The sequence below is a fragment of the Temnothorax nylanderi genome, unplaced genomic scaffold (genome assembly GCF_030848795.1).
Source record: "Temnothorax nylanderi isolate EJ_2023f unplaced genomic scaffold, tnyl_v1.0 TNYL_tig0237_pilon, whole genome shotgun sequence".
NCBI classification, from domain to species: domain Eukaryota; kingdom Metazoa; phylum Arthropoda; class Insecta; order Hymenoptera; family Formicidae; genus Temnothorax; species Temnothorax nylanderi.
In genome coordinates, this window is record NW_027249299.1 from 196,010 (window position 1) to 214,311 (window position 18,302).

The 18,302-nt window shown below is 39.0% G+C and overlaps 2 protein-coding genes across 4 annotated transcripts in view; one reads left to right on the top strand and one right to left on the bottom strand.

The window, feature by feature from the left end:
- Positions 1 to 1,173: 1,173 nt before the first annotated feature.
- Positions 1,174 to 14,779, bottom strand: Ms (neuropeptide receptor myosuppressin). Its single transcript, XM_071718129.1, has 3 exons — positions 14,342 to 14,779; positions 3,889 to 4,091; positions 1,174 to 3,525 (listed from the first exon to the last, which is right to left on the bottom strand). Exons 2-3 carry the CDS (start codon positions 4,082 to 4,084, stop codon positions 3,437 to 3,439), a joined length of 285 nt encoding a protein of 94 aa, XP_071574230.1. The 5' UTR covers positions 4,085 to 4,091; positions 14,342 to 14,779; the 3' UTR covers positions 1,174 to 3,436.
- The window catches only part of LOC139779685 (acyl-CoA synthetase short-chain family member 3, mitochondrial), a 29,355-nt gene continuing 17,874 nt past the window's right edge, over positions 6,822 to 18,302 (top strand). Inside the window, exons 1-2 of one of the 3 annotated variants that reach the window (XM_071718125.1) lie at positions 6,823 to 7,040; positions 7,868 to 8,023. Coding sequence is in view for 1 of the 3 variants with exons in the window: in XM_071718126.1 (XP_071574227.1) it covers positions 7,025 to 7,040 (16 nt within the window). In the remaining 2 variants the exon portion in view is untranslated. Of the gene's footprint in view, positions 7,041 to 7,867; positions 8,024 to 18,302 lie in introns of all 3 variants that reach the window. The other 2 variants (XM_071718126.1, XM_071718123.1) reach the window with 2 other exon arrangements.

Genomic DNA, 18,302 nt, shown 5'->3' on the forward strand with positions numbered 1-18,302 from the left:
AGAGATATTACAGCTGCTTGTTTTCCTTAATACCGGCAGCGCGTAAAAATTATATATATTTTTAACCGCTGGTCCAATATAAATCGCGACACTAAATTAAACGACTAAATTAATTCCTAGCTTAGTCTCCTTTGGTGAGAAAGAAACGCGCGTGTTCCTCGAAATACCGTATAGTCTTCCCCAAATTGTCGGACAGGGATGTTTGCCGTGTTGTAAGATGTGGTTTGCAGAAAATAAGACCGGTGTGACGCCTGCACGCGAGACGCGAAAGTTTAAAATATCCTTAATAAAAATGCGGCGACAATATACGGAACGGAGTAAAAAGAAAGCGCTATGTACGTAAGGTACGCCCTCGGAAAATATTAGCGCGTGTTTCTATTAGTATAATAGAATAGACGGCAATATTTTCTTGCGCTTTACGAGTCGGGACCACTTACGTGATGTGCGCGTTAAACGTGTTAAGGCGACTAGAGAGAAGAGAAAAAAAGAAGAGAGGAGGATAACGGAAGCGATTCTCGCTGGCTGAGTACAAAGTAGCGGAGCGACTTATTTCTGTTAAACGTAATCGATCGCAGACAACGTGACACGTGAGGCCTCTCGTGCGAGGTGTCGCAAATATCTGCCGTTGCATATATAATATAGCATCTCGCCTACCTCGATTCTCCTCATCGACGCACGATCATCCGCCCGGCCGTTTTCGCACCTTGCTCTCGCACTCTCGCGGCTCGATTTCCGCAAGACTCGCTTGTCGCCGGAAATCGAGCTCGGTTGTCAGGAGTCGGTCTCGTTCGTGACTTCCTTTCCCTTCTTCTTTTTCCTCTCCGAATTCTTCTCGAGCAAATTGTCGCGATGTTCTGCGACGTGAATTACGTCGATAAAAGAATCCGCGAGACGTTATTCGAGTTGCACAAAAAGAAAACGTCGCTTCGTATTCATAATTGATTCCTTGGAAAACGACATCGCGGGTTTACGCAAGCGATCCAGAGAAGGAGTAGACGATGCGTTGCTCAACCAGACGGTTCTCTCTAATGGAAAACGCTTGCAATCTCGGTCGCTTTGATATTGAAATTTTAGGAAGCTGGAAATGTTTTCTGCCGCGCACAGATTCATAATAACATCGAGAGAAAGAGAGACGAAGGATGATGGTGCGGTCATGTAATAAACGACAAAGCATTCTGAGAGAATCACTTTATATGCGTATATATATTTCTCTGTTATATATAATAAATATATTATTACCTCGCAAAATACGTGCATTAGCACGCGTCGCATCGGCCATATATCTTACAGTTCCGTCCGTTCCGTGAGTGATAATGCATCCATAACGAGCTGCGAATATGTTCGACGACGTAAGACGTAAGACGTAGAGACGTTGGAAACAATGTGATCTCTTAGGGCAGGGACTTCCGGCACGTACGTGGCGAGACAGTTGGGAAATAATTCGGACATAGGTTTGCGATCAATTGATTAACGAAAGTCGCCGGAGTCGAATGTGCCGCGCGCACTTTAACGAGTCGGGACAGATAGGGCGGAGCATACATTTTCGTTAACCTCTGTTTATTATTTAATTCGAAGATTTGTTATTCAGTTGTGCAACATTCGTTCGTACCGCTGTACCCTTTTTCGTAATGAATATACAAGCTGCCCCGGCCGTGCCGGTAGGCAAACACGTAGCGTTATCAAACACAGAATCGATCTGATAATAAGTCGCTAATAAGGATCCATTTATTGCCATTTACAAAACGTCGTTCATCGCACATGACAAGAATAATTTATCTTAACAGAACCTTTAAACCTCCTGTCGCTGATAATATATTCAACGATACATATTAAATGGAAATTCGAAAAGTTGCGAATATAGCAGCAATTTCTTTTCGATATTTTTCTATCAAAAGAAGATTTATTAATCGCTCAAGAATAATTTATTTTAATAGAATTTTTATATCCAACGTTGATAATATATTCAATGAGATATTAAATAAAAATTCGAAATTCGAAAAGTGTTGCGAATGTAGCAGTAATTTCTTTTCAATGTTTTCTTATCGAGAAAAAGTTAATTTGCATCTTTGTGAAATAACGCCACGAGTCCGCCCCTCTCCAATTCCGGAATATAAGTTCTGCACATAGCACCGAAATATAATCAAGCAAATCTCATTTGGATAAATGGAATTAAATGAAATAGCGAATGCGGGCGCGTATAATATGAATTTGAGTGTATTACTGACATAGGTACGCGATCCGGGAATTAATTTGAATAAATTAAATTTACGTTTAATTTAATTGAATCTTGCGTTGTCAGACTAATTGTCCGTGTCACCGATAATGTTACGAGGTGCAAAATGATTGATTTATAAAACAAATGGCGCACGTAGACCTTTCGACACTCTTTACTCTTACATGGAGGATCATTATCTCGCAAGCGACGCGAAGATGAGAGTTATTAATTGGAAACAGTAGTCGCGCGAAAATCGATATATACGGCACAACGTTCCTACGTTCTTACATTCGTAAAATGGCGATGTTAATCTGGCCTATAATCTAATAGTTAAAGTAGTGCACTAATGATTAATTAATTGATTAATTAATAGACGATTAAATTTGGTACATTCACAGTGTAATACAGTATAGATTGGAATGTGGTGCATCATTATAATTGTGATACGCTTTTTATTTGTGGTGACGCAACATATAGAATTAATAGTAGCTTCAACTTTCAAGGAGCTTTTATTATTTAGCAGTTTTGACACATTTGCCGTTACTCGCAAAATTATTTAAAACTAACAAAAAGGATAGAATGTCGCGAGATTTTTATTTTTGTAACTATCTAATTTACTCTTTCCGAGCGTTGCACGATTATGTTTTTAGTACTCCAGCGTGTCGGGATATTATCTAAAGTGTCCAGAGGAAGATTATTTATATCATCAAAATTATCTTGTAACGAAATTATCTTGTAACGTGAAATTTTCGTTCCATGAATGGAACGTTGGCCGTTAGTAGGTGCTGCAATATAATGTACGTTTAATTGCTAATTAAAGTCTCTTTAAACTTCTCGCTTTTGTCGAACAAAGAGAACTAATTGCGCTAACACGCTTAAAATTCATATTTAACCAGATATATACTTACTTTCACGCGGGTGCGACTCAGGGCGCTCGAGGGTAACAATTTAATATCTTGAATGCTGTTTAGATACAGCGAAAATAAAAATTATTAGATCGTTAACAACGTTAACAAGATTAGAGTCGATCGTCTTGCGGCGGGTTCTTTTACGGGTTCTTTTGTTCTTTGTTTTTCTTTCCCTTTTTTTTTCTTTTACATTTTCGGTAGACGTGCTACGAGTCTTTCGATGACAGGACGATCGAATGGGAACCTAAGAGAACTTAACTCGAATCATTTATCGCTTGCGAAGGGAGAGCGGAGGGGGTGCGATGCCTTTGTTCTAACGTCGTTTCCCGAAGCGCAAGAACACGTGGTCAACGTCTTGCCTCTTGACACCACTGTCGTATCGCGGCAAGTTCTCCCGGTATTCTGAAAGCAATTCAAATGCGAGCCATATAATTATCCGTTATCGCCGTAATCAATCCTTCAGTCCGAGGACGTGGAACGTGGGGGATGGCGTATTCAGGCCTATATAGCATTCAAAATGATACACACTGGCTGAGTGTATGAGATACTCACTTTTCGAGCGGCGATAACATAAATTAATATAGCGGAAAGCAATTGCGGGAAGAGGCACGTGCAAGGAGCGCGTGTTTTCATGCGTTCGTGCGATATTTGCCTTTCATCATTCACTAAATAAATTAAAGAGTCGTTCGCCTCGCCTTCCAGCGGCGGCGGCGGCGGCGGCGGTGTGGCGATAAAGCGAACTGATTCGATTAGACAGGCGGTTACCTCTGTCGTCGGCGAAGTCATTCATGTCCCTGACGTCCCATATTCTCGCGATGGCTATACAAATTTTACGCAGTCTGGGCGGAAGCTCGTCGAGAAATCCCGAGTTGCACTGAGCGGGCAACGCGGCGAGAGCTTCGCCGGACAGGACTGCCATGGTCGTCACGGACACGAGGATCATCAGCGTCGAGCTCATCATTTTTGGGCTGTAAGGAAGAATATATTGCCGGCTTCCTTCAGGTTTGCAAGCAGCAATGAAGTCAAAGGGAACGCATCGCAGAGGAAAGAGAATTGCCGAAACAGTAAATATCTAATTGCTGCGACAAATTTTGTTAAGTGCTATATGGACAAAACGAATTGTCAAGAAGACTAATCCTTCGCTGAAATAGCTTCGTTCTGCTTTGCAAATTATTTTGCTCGAATAATACATTTACTTTATCTCCTTTTTTTCCCCATTATCTCCTTTCATTAATTTTTATACCGACATTCTATATCAGCGACAATTATATTGTGATGGGAAAACTGCATTTGCCGCAAATAGACTGTTTGCTTCAATAGCAAGTTAACAATAACTTGACATTAACATGTTTCTATAGGCAAATTTATTCAGCAAAATTTCTTTTATCTCGCCAGTGAAACAGATTTTACCGTAACGTCGAACAATTGGTTATCGAAGCGAAATTTGTTCGCTCCCACGTCAAATATACAACAATCTAGCAGCAATATACACGGCAAATATATGTAATTTGGCTGCGATCAAGCTGAATTATTTTCCTCCTGTCGTTTAAACTTGGTTTACCTGCGCGACTTGTATAAGTTCACTCTGAATACTATTTGATCGCTGAAACGCGGAAGAAAAGAATTCTATACAAAGAAAACTTACATTTGAAAGATGGTAAAAATTCAAAGTGCAAAAGGCCTATGCGTGCAAATGACGCGGACGTTTGAATCGTGAATTACGAATTGCGAATTTCCCTGCTCCATTTCTCGCTTTACAGACGCGTTATACCGTATACAGAAGCGAGTGTCCGCATACGTTGACCCGCGGATATCGCGCGGCCCGACTTCCTAGGCATACGATTTCCTTGATGCGATAACGATAACGGCCACCTATTGAGGATTAGATGTCACGTTCACATGTCGACGTTCACGCAATCCGAACGGAAGAGAAATGCCGTAATGGCTCTCGGCGAGTTCCGCGACATATGTATCTTGCGACACGGCGTGCGAGCGGTCACAGTACAAAGAGCGATTAGCCTTAAACTTCAGACGCAGCTGCTGTGACACCGTGTAATACAAACGAACGGAGTCACGTCGACCGATAACGTAACGGTAATCAGAACGTCTCTGTATATCTGTATGTATAAAACACCCTGTAAAATATTCGATCAGACACGGACGGAGTAGTCGCGGGAACGTTTATTGTTATATTTTTGTGAGCTCCAGTTTTGTGCGTCCAAATAATTTGGACAGCGATACCATTTCTTATTTAAATCAATATAACTTTTAATTGAATTTTTAATTCAGTTTCAGTTTATTAACAAAATTTTCCTTTTTTATAGTAATATCCTCTCTCGCTGTTTTAAGCTATGTTTTAAGCTATGTAAAGTGATTTTCGTATACGTCCAAGTCCGAGACCCCAATAATAATTTTTTATCTCACGAACATCGTGCCATCTCGCATATGCGCGACTTTAACATGCGCGGTATCAGCGCTGTACCCAGACCATGTATTACACCGCAAATGTAGGGGAGACCGGGGCTAGTTAATACGTTTTTTTTTTCTAAGTAAAGATCTTAAAGAAACAGTTAGAATTATGATATAAAGTGACCAGATTTATGAATATAGCATTTAATATATCACTGATTTATTTTACTTTCGGCTATACAAAACTAAAATATTTTCTACTTGTGAAAATACGCTACTCAGCTTGAAATAACTAATTAAAATATTATCGCAACGTTTTTGCGGAAATACCATATTTCTTATGCAGTATTATCTTTTGTCACTTTTACAATAGTTATCAATTTGTTCCATGTACATACCAACTAGCTCCGGTCTCCCCTATACGAGAGGAATGTTAAAGACGATGAGAGACGTCCAAGGAAGAAAGTCGGAGAATCGCGTTACAGAGAAGGCGATCTGAAAGTGCCTCAGGTAAATAGGACTTATTGATAAGAACACGAGAGATCCTTACGAACGAATTCGAGGAGAGGAAAAAATCGTGTTACGCCCGTGCTCGGACTTTCCGATAGCCTTTACTTTGTTTGAATGGATAACGCCGACCGGGATCAGGTCGGAGCAAAAATTTCTATCGTGGACAAGAGCGAATAAATTTGATATTCTCTCGTCTTTGTAAGAGGGAAAAGAACCGTGTCGTTCGAAAACGCGTTTGTCTGTTAAAAAATGTTATATATTTAAATTTTATAAAGTTCTACCAAAGAGTGACTCTCGAAAAAACTTTTTTTTGTATTAGTTTCTCGCGTAAAAGAGGGTTTTGAAGGGTTCGTTGACGCAAAAATAAATGGCTTTTTGTATCTGTTTTTGAGCGAAGAAAGTAATAAGAAACGTTTAATTATCAGTTAATTAATAAGAAACTTGAGATACATTTCAGAAGATATATTCCGAGGTCATATCTAGGTTATACTCGAATAATATCCTCAAGGATATCTCCTTGCCTTGTGATCAGCCGCACTTAATGAGCAGACAATTAATCTTCCTAAATGAACTGGCTACACGTGCGGGTCAATCTCAGCTACATCCCGAGATTCCTTATAATATATATATCATGATGTAAGTGTACGCCGAGCATATCGTCGGAATAATATTTTGCTATGCGGTGCGACGACCATGAACTGTGTATATACATATACAATTGTAATACACGGATCGGAGCGAATAGGCAACCTGTTGCTGATTCGCCGACAGTTCGCTCACAGTTGATGAACCCGGTAATCGTGTTTTGTGTATGCGGAGCGGAGTATCGCATACCGAGAGACAGGTAGGATATACGTAGACACGTGTCACGACGCCGGAAGTGAAGTTCGCTTAAATAAACCACGCCGCCCCAAGTCTCGAGAGAAGAAGAAGAAGAAAATACGCGTCTACCAGGAAATCCTCCTTTAACAAAGGCATCTCGATGTACGAGCTTTCAGGTAGGACTTAAAAATTTTTACAAGCGTTCGTCTTCTTGATAGATCTTTCAAAATAATCGCTTAAGAGGGACGAAGCAAAAATGAGATCGAAATATCAAACTCTTGTTATTTTTTTTTTAAGTAAATTCTTTTTCGCATGTTTTAAACTATGTAAAATAATTTATGCACATGTCTAACAATATAACTGTCTTAAAAAAGTGGTTGAATGTATAACCCTTGCGCGGATTAGAACAGGCAATGCCTTTGTGACCGCGCAAATTATATCCTGACTTATCCTTATGTCTACAAAATCCTATGTCAAAAATAAAGAAGGAAGAGTAAGTGGAAGGGTCAGGCGCGAGATTAACGATACGTCGGATCTTAGAATTGCACACGCACATAAAATAACGGGAGAAGTCTCTCTTAAGGAGAGTCACGTAAAAAAATAGTTCTAAAAATTCAGATATTTTTTTAGGAATCGATAAAGACAATGGTGAAAATTAAATTTAGCAAAGAAGTCTTTGTGTCAGGTCGTCAGTGTATCGCACGTTGTCTTAGTCTCAATCGGGATTTCAATTAAATTTAATTTAATTCTCAACAGCTCGGATATTTTGATAGAATATCGAAATTAAAACGCGAAGATTTAGAGAGGCGATTATAGTATTGTTTGCGTTCGCTTATCACCAACTGCGAACGCACGTATGTAAATATTGGCGATGCAACGAATAGGTAATACGACTGAATGCTAAAAACGTGCGTTTTCATATTCCGCTGTATCCGATATACATGTGTCTCTCGGTATGTACAATTATTGCCTACGCTATACGTACGTGACCTATGCGTTTTAGGCTTAACGCAGTTGCAGAGTTACCAGAAAAAACCCCACGCATACGCATGGCAACAAAAAAAATAACAATACGCGGATAAGAATAGATCGAGAAATATTCGAGAGAGAGAGAGATTACGACGCATCGGAGAAACTCAAAGAAAGATAATGACCGAAGGTAATTATGAAACTTTCGATTTCGTCGTGTTCTTAAATGTTCTTAAGAGCGATTAGAGAAGGATGAACCAAGATAATGCCGCAATAAACTCTGATTGCTCTTTTTCCGCGGCAGAAGAGAAACGCTATTATTATTAACGCGAGATTATAAATTCCAAATTATAAGCGAAAAATATCTTACAGTGTGCGATGTGTGCGCGAGAATTATTATATTATTGTACATAAATATCTAAAAAATATAAGAAGACCTTCGCGTTTGCCTATATTATATCATAAAGCAAAAACACACAAGGTATGTTAAATTCTTAATAAGACAAATAATAACAAGGGCTTATTGACGTCACTTGAAGAAGCTGCGGACTGGGAAAATCAAAGGATACGAATACGAAGAAATAAATATATGTATACGAAAGGTATATGGATACGAACAGAATACACGTATCGTATATGCTGTGCCCTGAAATCCCCCCTGAATCATTAATGCGCGAGTTACGTAATGCATACGCATAAGCATATGTGTACGTTGAAAGTGACGACTGTGTTCGAAGTCTCTCTGTTTCTCCGATATCACCAGAATAATACATATCCGAACCTTCACGTAGCTATCTTTGAAGGTGCGATGAAATATTAATATCGTGGAAACGAGAGATGACGAGACATTCTTTCGTCACCGCGAGCAATCACCACAGATACGCAATCCGAAAGGATAAAAAATTTAAGATACCCTCCCACGTCCTTTCTCTTTCCTGAAAAACTGACTTTTCTCGTAATTAAGAAAATAATAAGAAAAAGATTACGGGTTTAATTTAATAAAATAATTAAGCTCATCCAAACCCGAAGTGACTGTCGATAGATCTAGTCAAGGAGAAATTAGAGATCGACTGTTGACAATGATATTTTCAAAACGTTTTTGTATTAATATTAATATTGCACATAATCTTAATATATTCGAATGTATATTAAAAAGTGTGTGTGTGTGTGTGTGTGTGTGTGTGTGTGTGTGTGTGTGTGTGTGTGAGAGAGAGAGAGAGAGAGAGAGAGAGAGAGAAAGAGAGATTGAAGAAACCTCTCTCCAACGAAAGTTGATCTAAGATTCATTATTTCAATTTTCTTGAAATTCTTAATTCTTCCTTTAATTGATAATCTCCTCTGGATCTTGAAGGCATTAAGCTTTAATAACTCTGGATCGTAAAATGATGATTGAATTTTCAACCACTTTATTCCGGATTGACTGTTAAATACCTATATGTTCGCTGTATCGGAATTCCTGATTTACGTATCGCTGCGCGCTGCCCGAATATTTTCTGGCTCGACTGCCGATTTAATACCTGCAGTATAAAATTCTTGTAATCCTTCCTCCCAATCTCTCTCCCTTTCTCTCCCTTTCTCTCCCTTTCTCTCTTTTTTTATTTATCTACTGTCGCCCCGTATCTCTGTTATCATTATCCATAGATTCTTGTAAGGTGCGTGTAATATTATTTTTGATATTTTTCTCATTAGAGAGATGTCGAAAATAATTTTAGTCGCAGAAGCAACGGATAGGATTAATAAACTATTGAAAAAGGTCGCCGATATCACAATTTTATTAAAACTTCCGACGAAAGTCAGTTTATCTCATGAATCTACATATTTCGTAAATTTCGCTTTATAAGGTATCCTATACGAGCGTGGCAATTGTATTACGTCACATTTGCTAGCTTAAATGTCACTTGTTTCCATTACGTCAAGCACTACCCACGCAATTTCAATAAGTCTGGCAATTTCGGCGAATAGAAAGAGAGAAACGTCGGAACACGAAATTCGTCTCGTAGCAATACGTCACTTACGTGGACGTAAACGCGCGAGGAAAACCCGGTTCTCTTCATTTGACATTCCGAGGTGTCACCTTCCGAGATAGCTGACGCCAGTATGCATTTCTAATGATAAAACTTTTCGTCTAATGCGAGATACCGTTTGCGTTTATTATACTTTAAAGAGCACGGCTTTTAATAAATTGGCCACTTTCTATCACCACGTTACGCACGTTGTAAGAGCCCATCAGGAAGACTCCGCGCTTACAATGCTCTCTGTGACACAATTGTCGCTTCAAATACTTTTTAAGCAAATACAATTTACCAGCGAGTGTTGAAGAAAGCTTTTAATGTGTCTAGCAAGAAGAAATGTGGCATTAACGAGCCGTGTGTCCCTATTCGCTGAGATTTCAATGAGATTGTCAATTTAACGTGATATTTTAACTATCCAAAATCGTCCTTCTTTATTGTGAATTGTTTTAATTACTTTTTCTTCTTTTAATAAAAAAAGGAACAAGTAATTACTAAGCTTCTCAACGAGTAGCTGGCGGAAATTTTTTACGGTTGTCAACAGAGCAGAAATTATCTTAGCGCGAACGTTGTTACGTCGTTCGCGAGATAAAGTCAAACAGGCAAGGAAACATCACCGATCGATCTTATCGTTTCGCGACTGCGATTACGAGCATCCAGCCTATCCGAAACTCTCGCGTTGTTCCAGGATAAGATCGAGCGGAATGGCGGCAGCGAAATAGTCGTGCTCGTTAGAACTAACGCGATTTAATGTGGTGCACGAGGAGTTTGCGTCATTCGGCGCAGGGAAGATGTCCATAGACGGTATGAATGTTGATACGGCGCGGAATTACGCGGAGTTTGTACCTTCCCCCCTCCCCTCCCCTTCCCTGCGCTGTATTACAATCGCGATTAAACTTGCGAAAGCTGCATATGGTATTAGAGACACCAAAGCACGCGCGTCGTGCACGATGACTCTCGCGCAACCCCCCCCCCCCCCTGGGCTGAAAGAGATTAGTGCACTCGGCTTTCGCCTCCGGGAAAGTTATAGCGTTACAAATTTCGTAACTTTAAAACAAGACCCTCCCTCTGCCCTCCCCCCCCCCTCCTACCCTTCGACCATTCACATGCGCGATATCAGTCGCGAGTTTCTCGCGGTTTCGAAATATTATAAGAGAATCTCGGTATAATATTTAATAAGGTCGCTCCGGGAGGATTTATCCCCGTCGCGCTGTTCTTAAGCTGTCCGTAAGAAGGAGAGACGGCGATTCTCAATATTTACTTCGATGAGAATGAAATTTCCGTTCTCCGAGCCTGAAGTTTAAAGACTCGCCCTTTGTGAGATATTGTTCGAAACTCCGCGTAATATACGGTCAAGATATATCGCGCAATCGAGCGATTAAGTGTCGTGGGTGAGGAAATGGCACAATATTGTCTGTGATAGGAAATAGGAAAAGGGTATATATACTTTTGAGAGAAATCGCATTTGCGAGATACGTTTCTCTGATCAGTTCTACGATGCGCGGAAATAGCGAAATCCTTGAGAAGATTAATTCGCATCTTTTCACGCAAAGAACAAAAGAAGTATGTATAGAGTGATTTAAAAAGTTACTGCCAAACTTAAGGAGCGTATAGAGAAGTCAAAATAGAACAACTTTCGATTAGGAACCTATATGTTCTCCAAAGTACTGCATGAGTCAGAACAGGCCTTTGAATGTATGGAACTCGGATATAATATACCAATAATGAAGTAATTTGCTACTCTTGCACTAGCTTTATTTTGTTTTTATTAAGGTTTTGTTAAGGATTACACTAGCACAAACTGAATTTACAAAAGGTGTTCGAATTGGCAACCTCCACATTCAATGCAAGCATATTGCATCGTCAAACAAATTCTGGCGCACTCTCTCAAATATCCCTCTCAAATAAACCTTAATAAAAAACAAAATAAAGCTAGTGGAAGAGTAGCAAATTACGATTATTTCATTGGTATATTATCCGTTCCATAATACATTCAAAGGCCTGTACTGACTCAGGATTACTTTGGAGAACATATAGATTCCTAATCGAAAGTTGTTCTATTTTGCCCTCTCTATACGCTCCTTAAGTTTGGCAGTAACTTTTTGAATCATATATGTATATATAGAGTTGTATATATAGGGTTGCATCGTAAAGCTGTCTTAAAACAACAGCTAATTTACGATTTTTCCTTTTTATCCATTTTATCATTTTCATCCTTGCGATGATTCCAATTAACGCGCCGCAGGGAGATAAATCTAAAGAGTAACGAGTGAAAAGAAAAGATAAGCGTGTTGAATCGCGCACATGATTAATTAAGAGCTTGCGTTAATTGAATGCTAATGAGGACGATATTTGTAACTGCCACGTGTTACGTTTCGTTTACGTGAACCGAGCTTATAAATTACCGTGCGAGATCATAATGTAGCGTAATATAGGGAGAATTGATTAAAACAATCCCGGTATACGATTCGTAATCCGACTGTTATGTTTATTCCGTGCGTATTGTAGAACATTTCATCGTTTCATCGGACAATCAAACGCAAATTGAGAAACGAAAATCCGGTTTTTCATAATTGACCGTATAGTACTTCCCTACCTTGTATAACGAATGCCAAAGTATCGTGGTATAGTTGCTGGATTTATAAAATAGATTTATAGATACATAAAGTATAAATTCACGTCAATTTACAAACATTTTGGATCCTCATCAAAGCATTAATTATTTACGCGCGTTGAACTGCGAAGCCATTTTGAGCGCATTTATCACGACGGTATCGAGAGACGGCACCCAACAGCGGTTTATCTCATTTCTCAAGATATCAATTTCCAAGTTCGACATTTTAAAAGTAGACAAGCTCTCCGCGTCACTAAGTAAAAAAATTGTCAAATAAAAATTAAAACGCTCGCCATCAATTTTATCGTAACACCTTATTTGAATATAAACTTAAAATATCAAACTTAAAAGTGGATCGTCTGAAAGATTAGGTGTACGAGCTTTTCACGTCATCGGTGTACGATGAGTATTATGTAAAAGTCTCAGAATTACCATCAAATTGAACGTACAGCGTTTCCTATTTACAATTTAAAATAAAATTTTCTTTATATAATGAGAACAGTAGAGAGATCACGCTTTATCGCAATTTTTCGATCTTCAGCATCTTGTTTCGCGATAATTAAATTTTTAATTAAAAGTTCGGTTAAAGTCCACTTCATGTTGAGCGCCAAATGTCTCAACACTTGTTTCTCTCGCATTTAATTCTTGGAAAAGTTCCCCGTAAAACTCTCGTAATTTTTCCTCGTAATTCAAGATTATGGCTCTAAAACATCTTCTCTACCAACGACAATCAGCTCGGAATTTTTGGCGAGATATTATTTCTTATACTTTCCTCAATTCTGGAACATTCTATATGTAATATAAAATATGACTATTTAATAATGATATGTACATTATAAACGGAGAATCCGATTTGTATGCAGAATGCAATATACACATAAAATTGTGTCTACATTAAACATGTTTGATCTGTATATAAAATAGTTTTTATCAGATCATGTCCGCCCGCGCATCCTTCTACTCGTGAAATAAATTCATTGCCAATCGACAAGAACTTCGAAAGAAAAATGTCAAAGAAAAATATGATCTTAAAATAAATAAGAAGCACAGTCAATTGATACCGTAATACCATTTTACGTTCAACTTCACAAATAATAATTACCCGTATATTGGTTTCAAGGTTTAGAGTTTGATAAGAAAATTAGATTTCTATTTATATTTGTATTAGCAAAGAAATATTTATATCTGTACTAGCAAAGTATTTGACCTTTACTTCTCAACACATATGCGCCAATAAAAAATACAAATAAACTGCTATGTAAACTGTGATTGAGTGCAAACTTTACAAATAAAAATCGTTGAAACGAATTATGTCGATTGTCTCAAAGCCGCTGTAGCATTTCAATCCCTAATTAAATTATATTCTTCGTGAGGGGGTGTACAAGGGTTATTCCTGGAAGAGAGTAGGTGGTGATATATCCGATCCCTAAAATTAGCCAAACACGAAAACTTTTTATACATCAAATAATTTAATTGAATAGTTGCAAAGTTATTAAGTTTTCATCTTTTAGAATATTGAAAAGTAAAATAGAGATGTCACTTAAAGAGCTTTTCCATAACATATTTTATATTTTCGTATAAACCGACTTCTTCGGGCGTGAATTTTTCGAACATGACAGTATAAACCCTTAAGCACCGATGCGTATTTTTTTAATATATTAATTATATATAATTATATATTAACAGATCTACGTTAATATTCGACGTATCTCATCAGATTCGCGAATTCAAAAAAGATTCTGCAAGAAATATTACTGATACTCTGCATCGGTGCTCGTAGACGGTAATCCGATCATTACGAGGTAAACATAATTTGCCTTTTTTAAATCTTTCTTTGCGAACAAGTTAAAATTAGATTGAAGCATTCAAATGGGACGGTACCAACCTGGCGAGAGCGCAAAGGTAGCAAAGAAGGTAGTCGCCGAGAGATGGTCAGCGTCGCGAAAGCGGAGGACCCTTACGGCTTCGTCGCGCTCGTTCCCCTCTTTATCGCACCTTATCTGCACCGGCAGGCTGCGAGCCGGTGTCGGTCTAAGCGGGACCGCGAGTCTGCACGGGGGATGAGTTACCCCCCCGATGCTCCGCGATTGACCCCCAAAGGCTCTGACTCGGCGGCTCGGACAGACGTCCGTGCGGAACGGCAACGGGACGGTGCGGGAATCGCGCGACGGATGAAGTGGACGACAAGAGGATGCAGAGATCGCCGTCGACGTGTCGCGGACGTGGATGTGGATGACGGCTCGACGAAGAAGGACAAAGGGTCGTGCGAGGGCGAACGCCGCGTGAGGTGGCCGGCGAGAGGCTCGGACGAGAACCGTGTGACAGTGGCGAGAACAGCCGGAGATCAGCCCTTAAATACGCGCCGTTCCAACTGCCATGCGCGTTTCATGGGGCGCCAGAGAAATCATACGTCGACGCGTAACTTACCCTCTCTCGCGTAACTGTCCCTCTCCCTCCCCTACCGCACCCTGAGCGGGAGGACGAGATGCGACGCACATATTTTCTCATTCAATACGCACGGAATAAAAATTTCATAGTATTCTGACAGGAGGCACTTACATAAGACTTATGACGTCCGACGTCGCGAGGAGACGTCCCGAGTCCCGATCGTGGTCGAACTTGTTGCTTTCGCGGGAGGGACGCGAGACGACGCGCATGCAAATTGGATGAGGAGTACCGCGAGGCAATTCGATCTTTCTGCGATAAAATGACGTAATAATAATGATAAATAACAAACAGTGATAAATGATATCCCATAAATCATAAATAAGATAAGCCACATATTGAAATTATATATATTTGTTATATATTAATTATCATATATTGAATTAATTGTGCACATTTATTAATTAGAGTTACGTGAAGGATAATCTTTTACAATTTATGTCATATTTACAGTTTTAACATGTTCTCTCCATATTTTTCGTTATAATTTTTAATTCGTCTTCCTAACTGACAATTTCGAAGTCAGGAAACAAAGAAAAAGTTTTTAATTAATTCGTATGGAAAGTGCGATATATACAAACATGTTCAATCTTTATTTCCGTCTTCATGCGACGTGTCATTTGTCATTATCGTTTATCATAAAACTTACATCATTATCAAGATCTTATGCTGATGATATGCGTCGTTTTACTCGTCTATAAATTTAGGTGAAATGTGTAGTAAATGTATGTAAATAATAAATAATGTCCAATTTATGTGTAGTAAATAGTATGCAATTTATGCGATCACATACGTGAAACTACCTCGCGTACCTATAATATTTACGATGTCGGAAATTTTTCTTGGAATAATCTTTCACGTGTCTGCTCGTATATTATTAAGCTTAACAGAAAGATCATGTATATGTTATTGTATAAGTTTCTCTCTGTCAAAAGATTTCAGTAGGTTTTAAAAGCTTTAGCAATAAAAGCGAGTTTATTTCAAGGAAATTAATATTTAATTCTGCATTTAGTTAATTGCCTAAGACTCGATCTGTTTTCTACAATTTTGTTTCTTATCGCGACGTTCCTCGGAATTCAAATATTTATCGTTAATATTATTGCATTGACACGGTTCCAATCCTTAGACTTGGATTTTACTGGAGTTCGATGAAGCATTATGTGGCATCAGGTGCGATACGAAGCGACGCGATTAGCAATTTTTCATCAAGCTATATAGGCGATAGAGTCGACTGGGATACTTCCCACGTATTCTCGGAATTTCCCTCTAACCGTGCTGTATCACTTAAGTATACCGATAAGAGCGATATATATCCATAATCGTAAAGCTTTTATTTCAAATTTATTGACGTTGACGCGAAAGAGTTCACGTTAATGTAAACCTAGATATAAAGAATCCTCCTTTTAAGGATTTTCATTGGAATTAATTCGTAATTATTCCAGTAAGCAAGATGATAGCAGTCAGCAGATTGGTAACAGATTTGTCAGCAGACTGACAACAACTGCGTCCGTATTCAACTTATGTTCTGCCAGCAGAGTCTGCTAACGTAATCACACAGCAGATTGGCAACAGAAATCGCGCAGACAGAGCCTACTGACAGGCAATGCAAACAGATTGGTAGCCGAAATCGTGCAGAGCTTGAACGGTTCCAGCAGGATCTGCTCGATTTCTGCCACCAATCTGCTAACTGGTTATACTTATAGTTCTGTTGGCGTTCTGCCGACATCGAACTTCGCATCTCGTTCTCGATGATTACAATATATAATCATATATGTTCATATATGGCCATATATAATTATATACTCTCATATATGGCCATATAATATTGTTTAAGATTATATTTTCCATTTCTTATATGATCATATATAATCATATATCTACTAATATAAACTAATACGAACTAATATGAACAAATAAAAGGTTTTTTTTCCCGAGAAGTAATCATCTTCGAACGAGGTGCTCGCGTAATTGCGATCGGTCAATATAATAATTTCATTGCATAAATACAAGATTGGTTTATGACAACAGATATTTACGTAATACGAATGAAAAAATATACGCGCAAAAAATAAGACAGTAAAAATGAGATCAGTAAAAAGCTGTTGCTGTAGTAATACTCATAATAAAAACAAGATAATCAAAGCACAAGATTGAAAGATTATAAGATAACAACGCGGGAAATAGAATAAAAAGAATCCTTCTTTCGAGGATTTTTATATGAATTAATTCGCGATGCAAATAATAATTTCATTGTATAAATACAAGATTGATTTGTAACTCAGATATTTACGGAGCACGAATGAAAAATGTACGCCCGAAAGATGAGAGATCAGCAAAGCTGTTGCTGTAATATCTATAATAAAAATAAGATAATCAAAGCACAAAATCGAAAGATATTGTAAAATAACAACGTGGTGAATAGAACAAGAAAAATAGACAGATCGTGAAACAGAACGTAAACGGTAGAATGTAAGCAGGACCTAAATAAGAACATACGTACAATGCTAAGCCAATAAGAATTTGCGCCACATAATTTTGCCCACTTTTCACGAGATAAGTCTGCAGATATTTTTCGGTTTACATAAACGGAAGAGAATCTCGATGACGTCAAATTTTCTCTATATATATCTCGAAATGTCTAGCACGATATTCGTTCGCATTCCACCCCGGCGGAAAGGGTGCAACTTGCGGCTTCCGAATACAATAGCTAAGCGATGTGTGCATTGACATTCGTCCCTTGTCGACCACGTACAGAAAACCGCGTCGCAATTTCACGGAAGATCGAGTTCCATCGACTCCACCATACGCGGGGACGCCCGTGACACCTCCGCCCGCGCCGCGTGAACTCATTTTGCAGCATGCACTTTATGAGATTTACATTTTCGTCACTTACGTGACGCTTATATATCGGCTGCCGCTCTACGTATAATGAAATTTGTAATGTCCTTCTCTTTCCCCTATCCTTTCAATTTCCTCCTTTGTTAACCGGAGCGAAAGAAATTCGCCTATCGCTTGTACGTAATAACGTAATGCGGATCGCGCATCATTCAAACAAATCAACCGACCTCGTATATACAGTCGTGCAGACAAATAACGTGAAAGCGTCTTATAAGATGTGCGTCTTTTCCCCACGTTGCCGGTATTCGCATCCCGAGCGTATAAGTAAATTCACGTCCGCGACATCTTCTACGTCCGCGAAATTGTGCCAGCTCCGTGCTTTTTGCGTGTATCCAAGGAGAAATATCTAGCGCGTGGCGAAACGCGAAGGAATCAAAGGGAGGAATTGGAGCGGCGTTTGCGAACGTTTCATTCGTGTACGCCGGGGATGCTGCCCCTGGGACCGAAAAACTGCACGAACGTTTACTTCCTCTCGTCGCGTCGAGGCGCGAGAATATTGCGTC

What these genes read in the sequence shown, in the direction of transcription:
- Ms (XM_071718129.1), bottom strand. Translation starts at nt 4,084, where the DNA reads ATGATGAGCTCGACGCTGATGATCCTCGTGTCCGTGACGACCATGGCA. An exon ending in TGACTTCGCCGACGACAGAG is followed by an intron (nt 3,526 to 3,888) that starts GTAACCGCCTGT and finishes AATTGCTTTCAG; the next exon opens with AATACCGGGAGAACTTGCCG.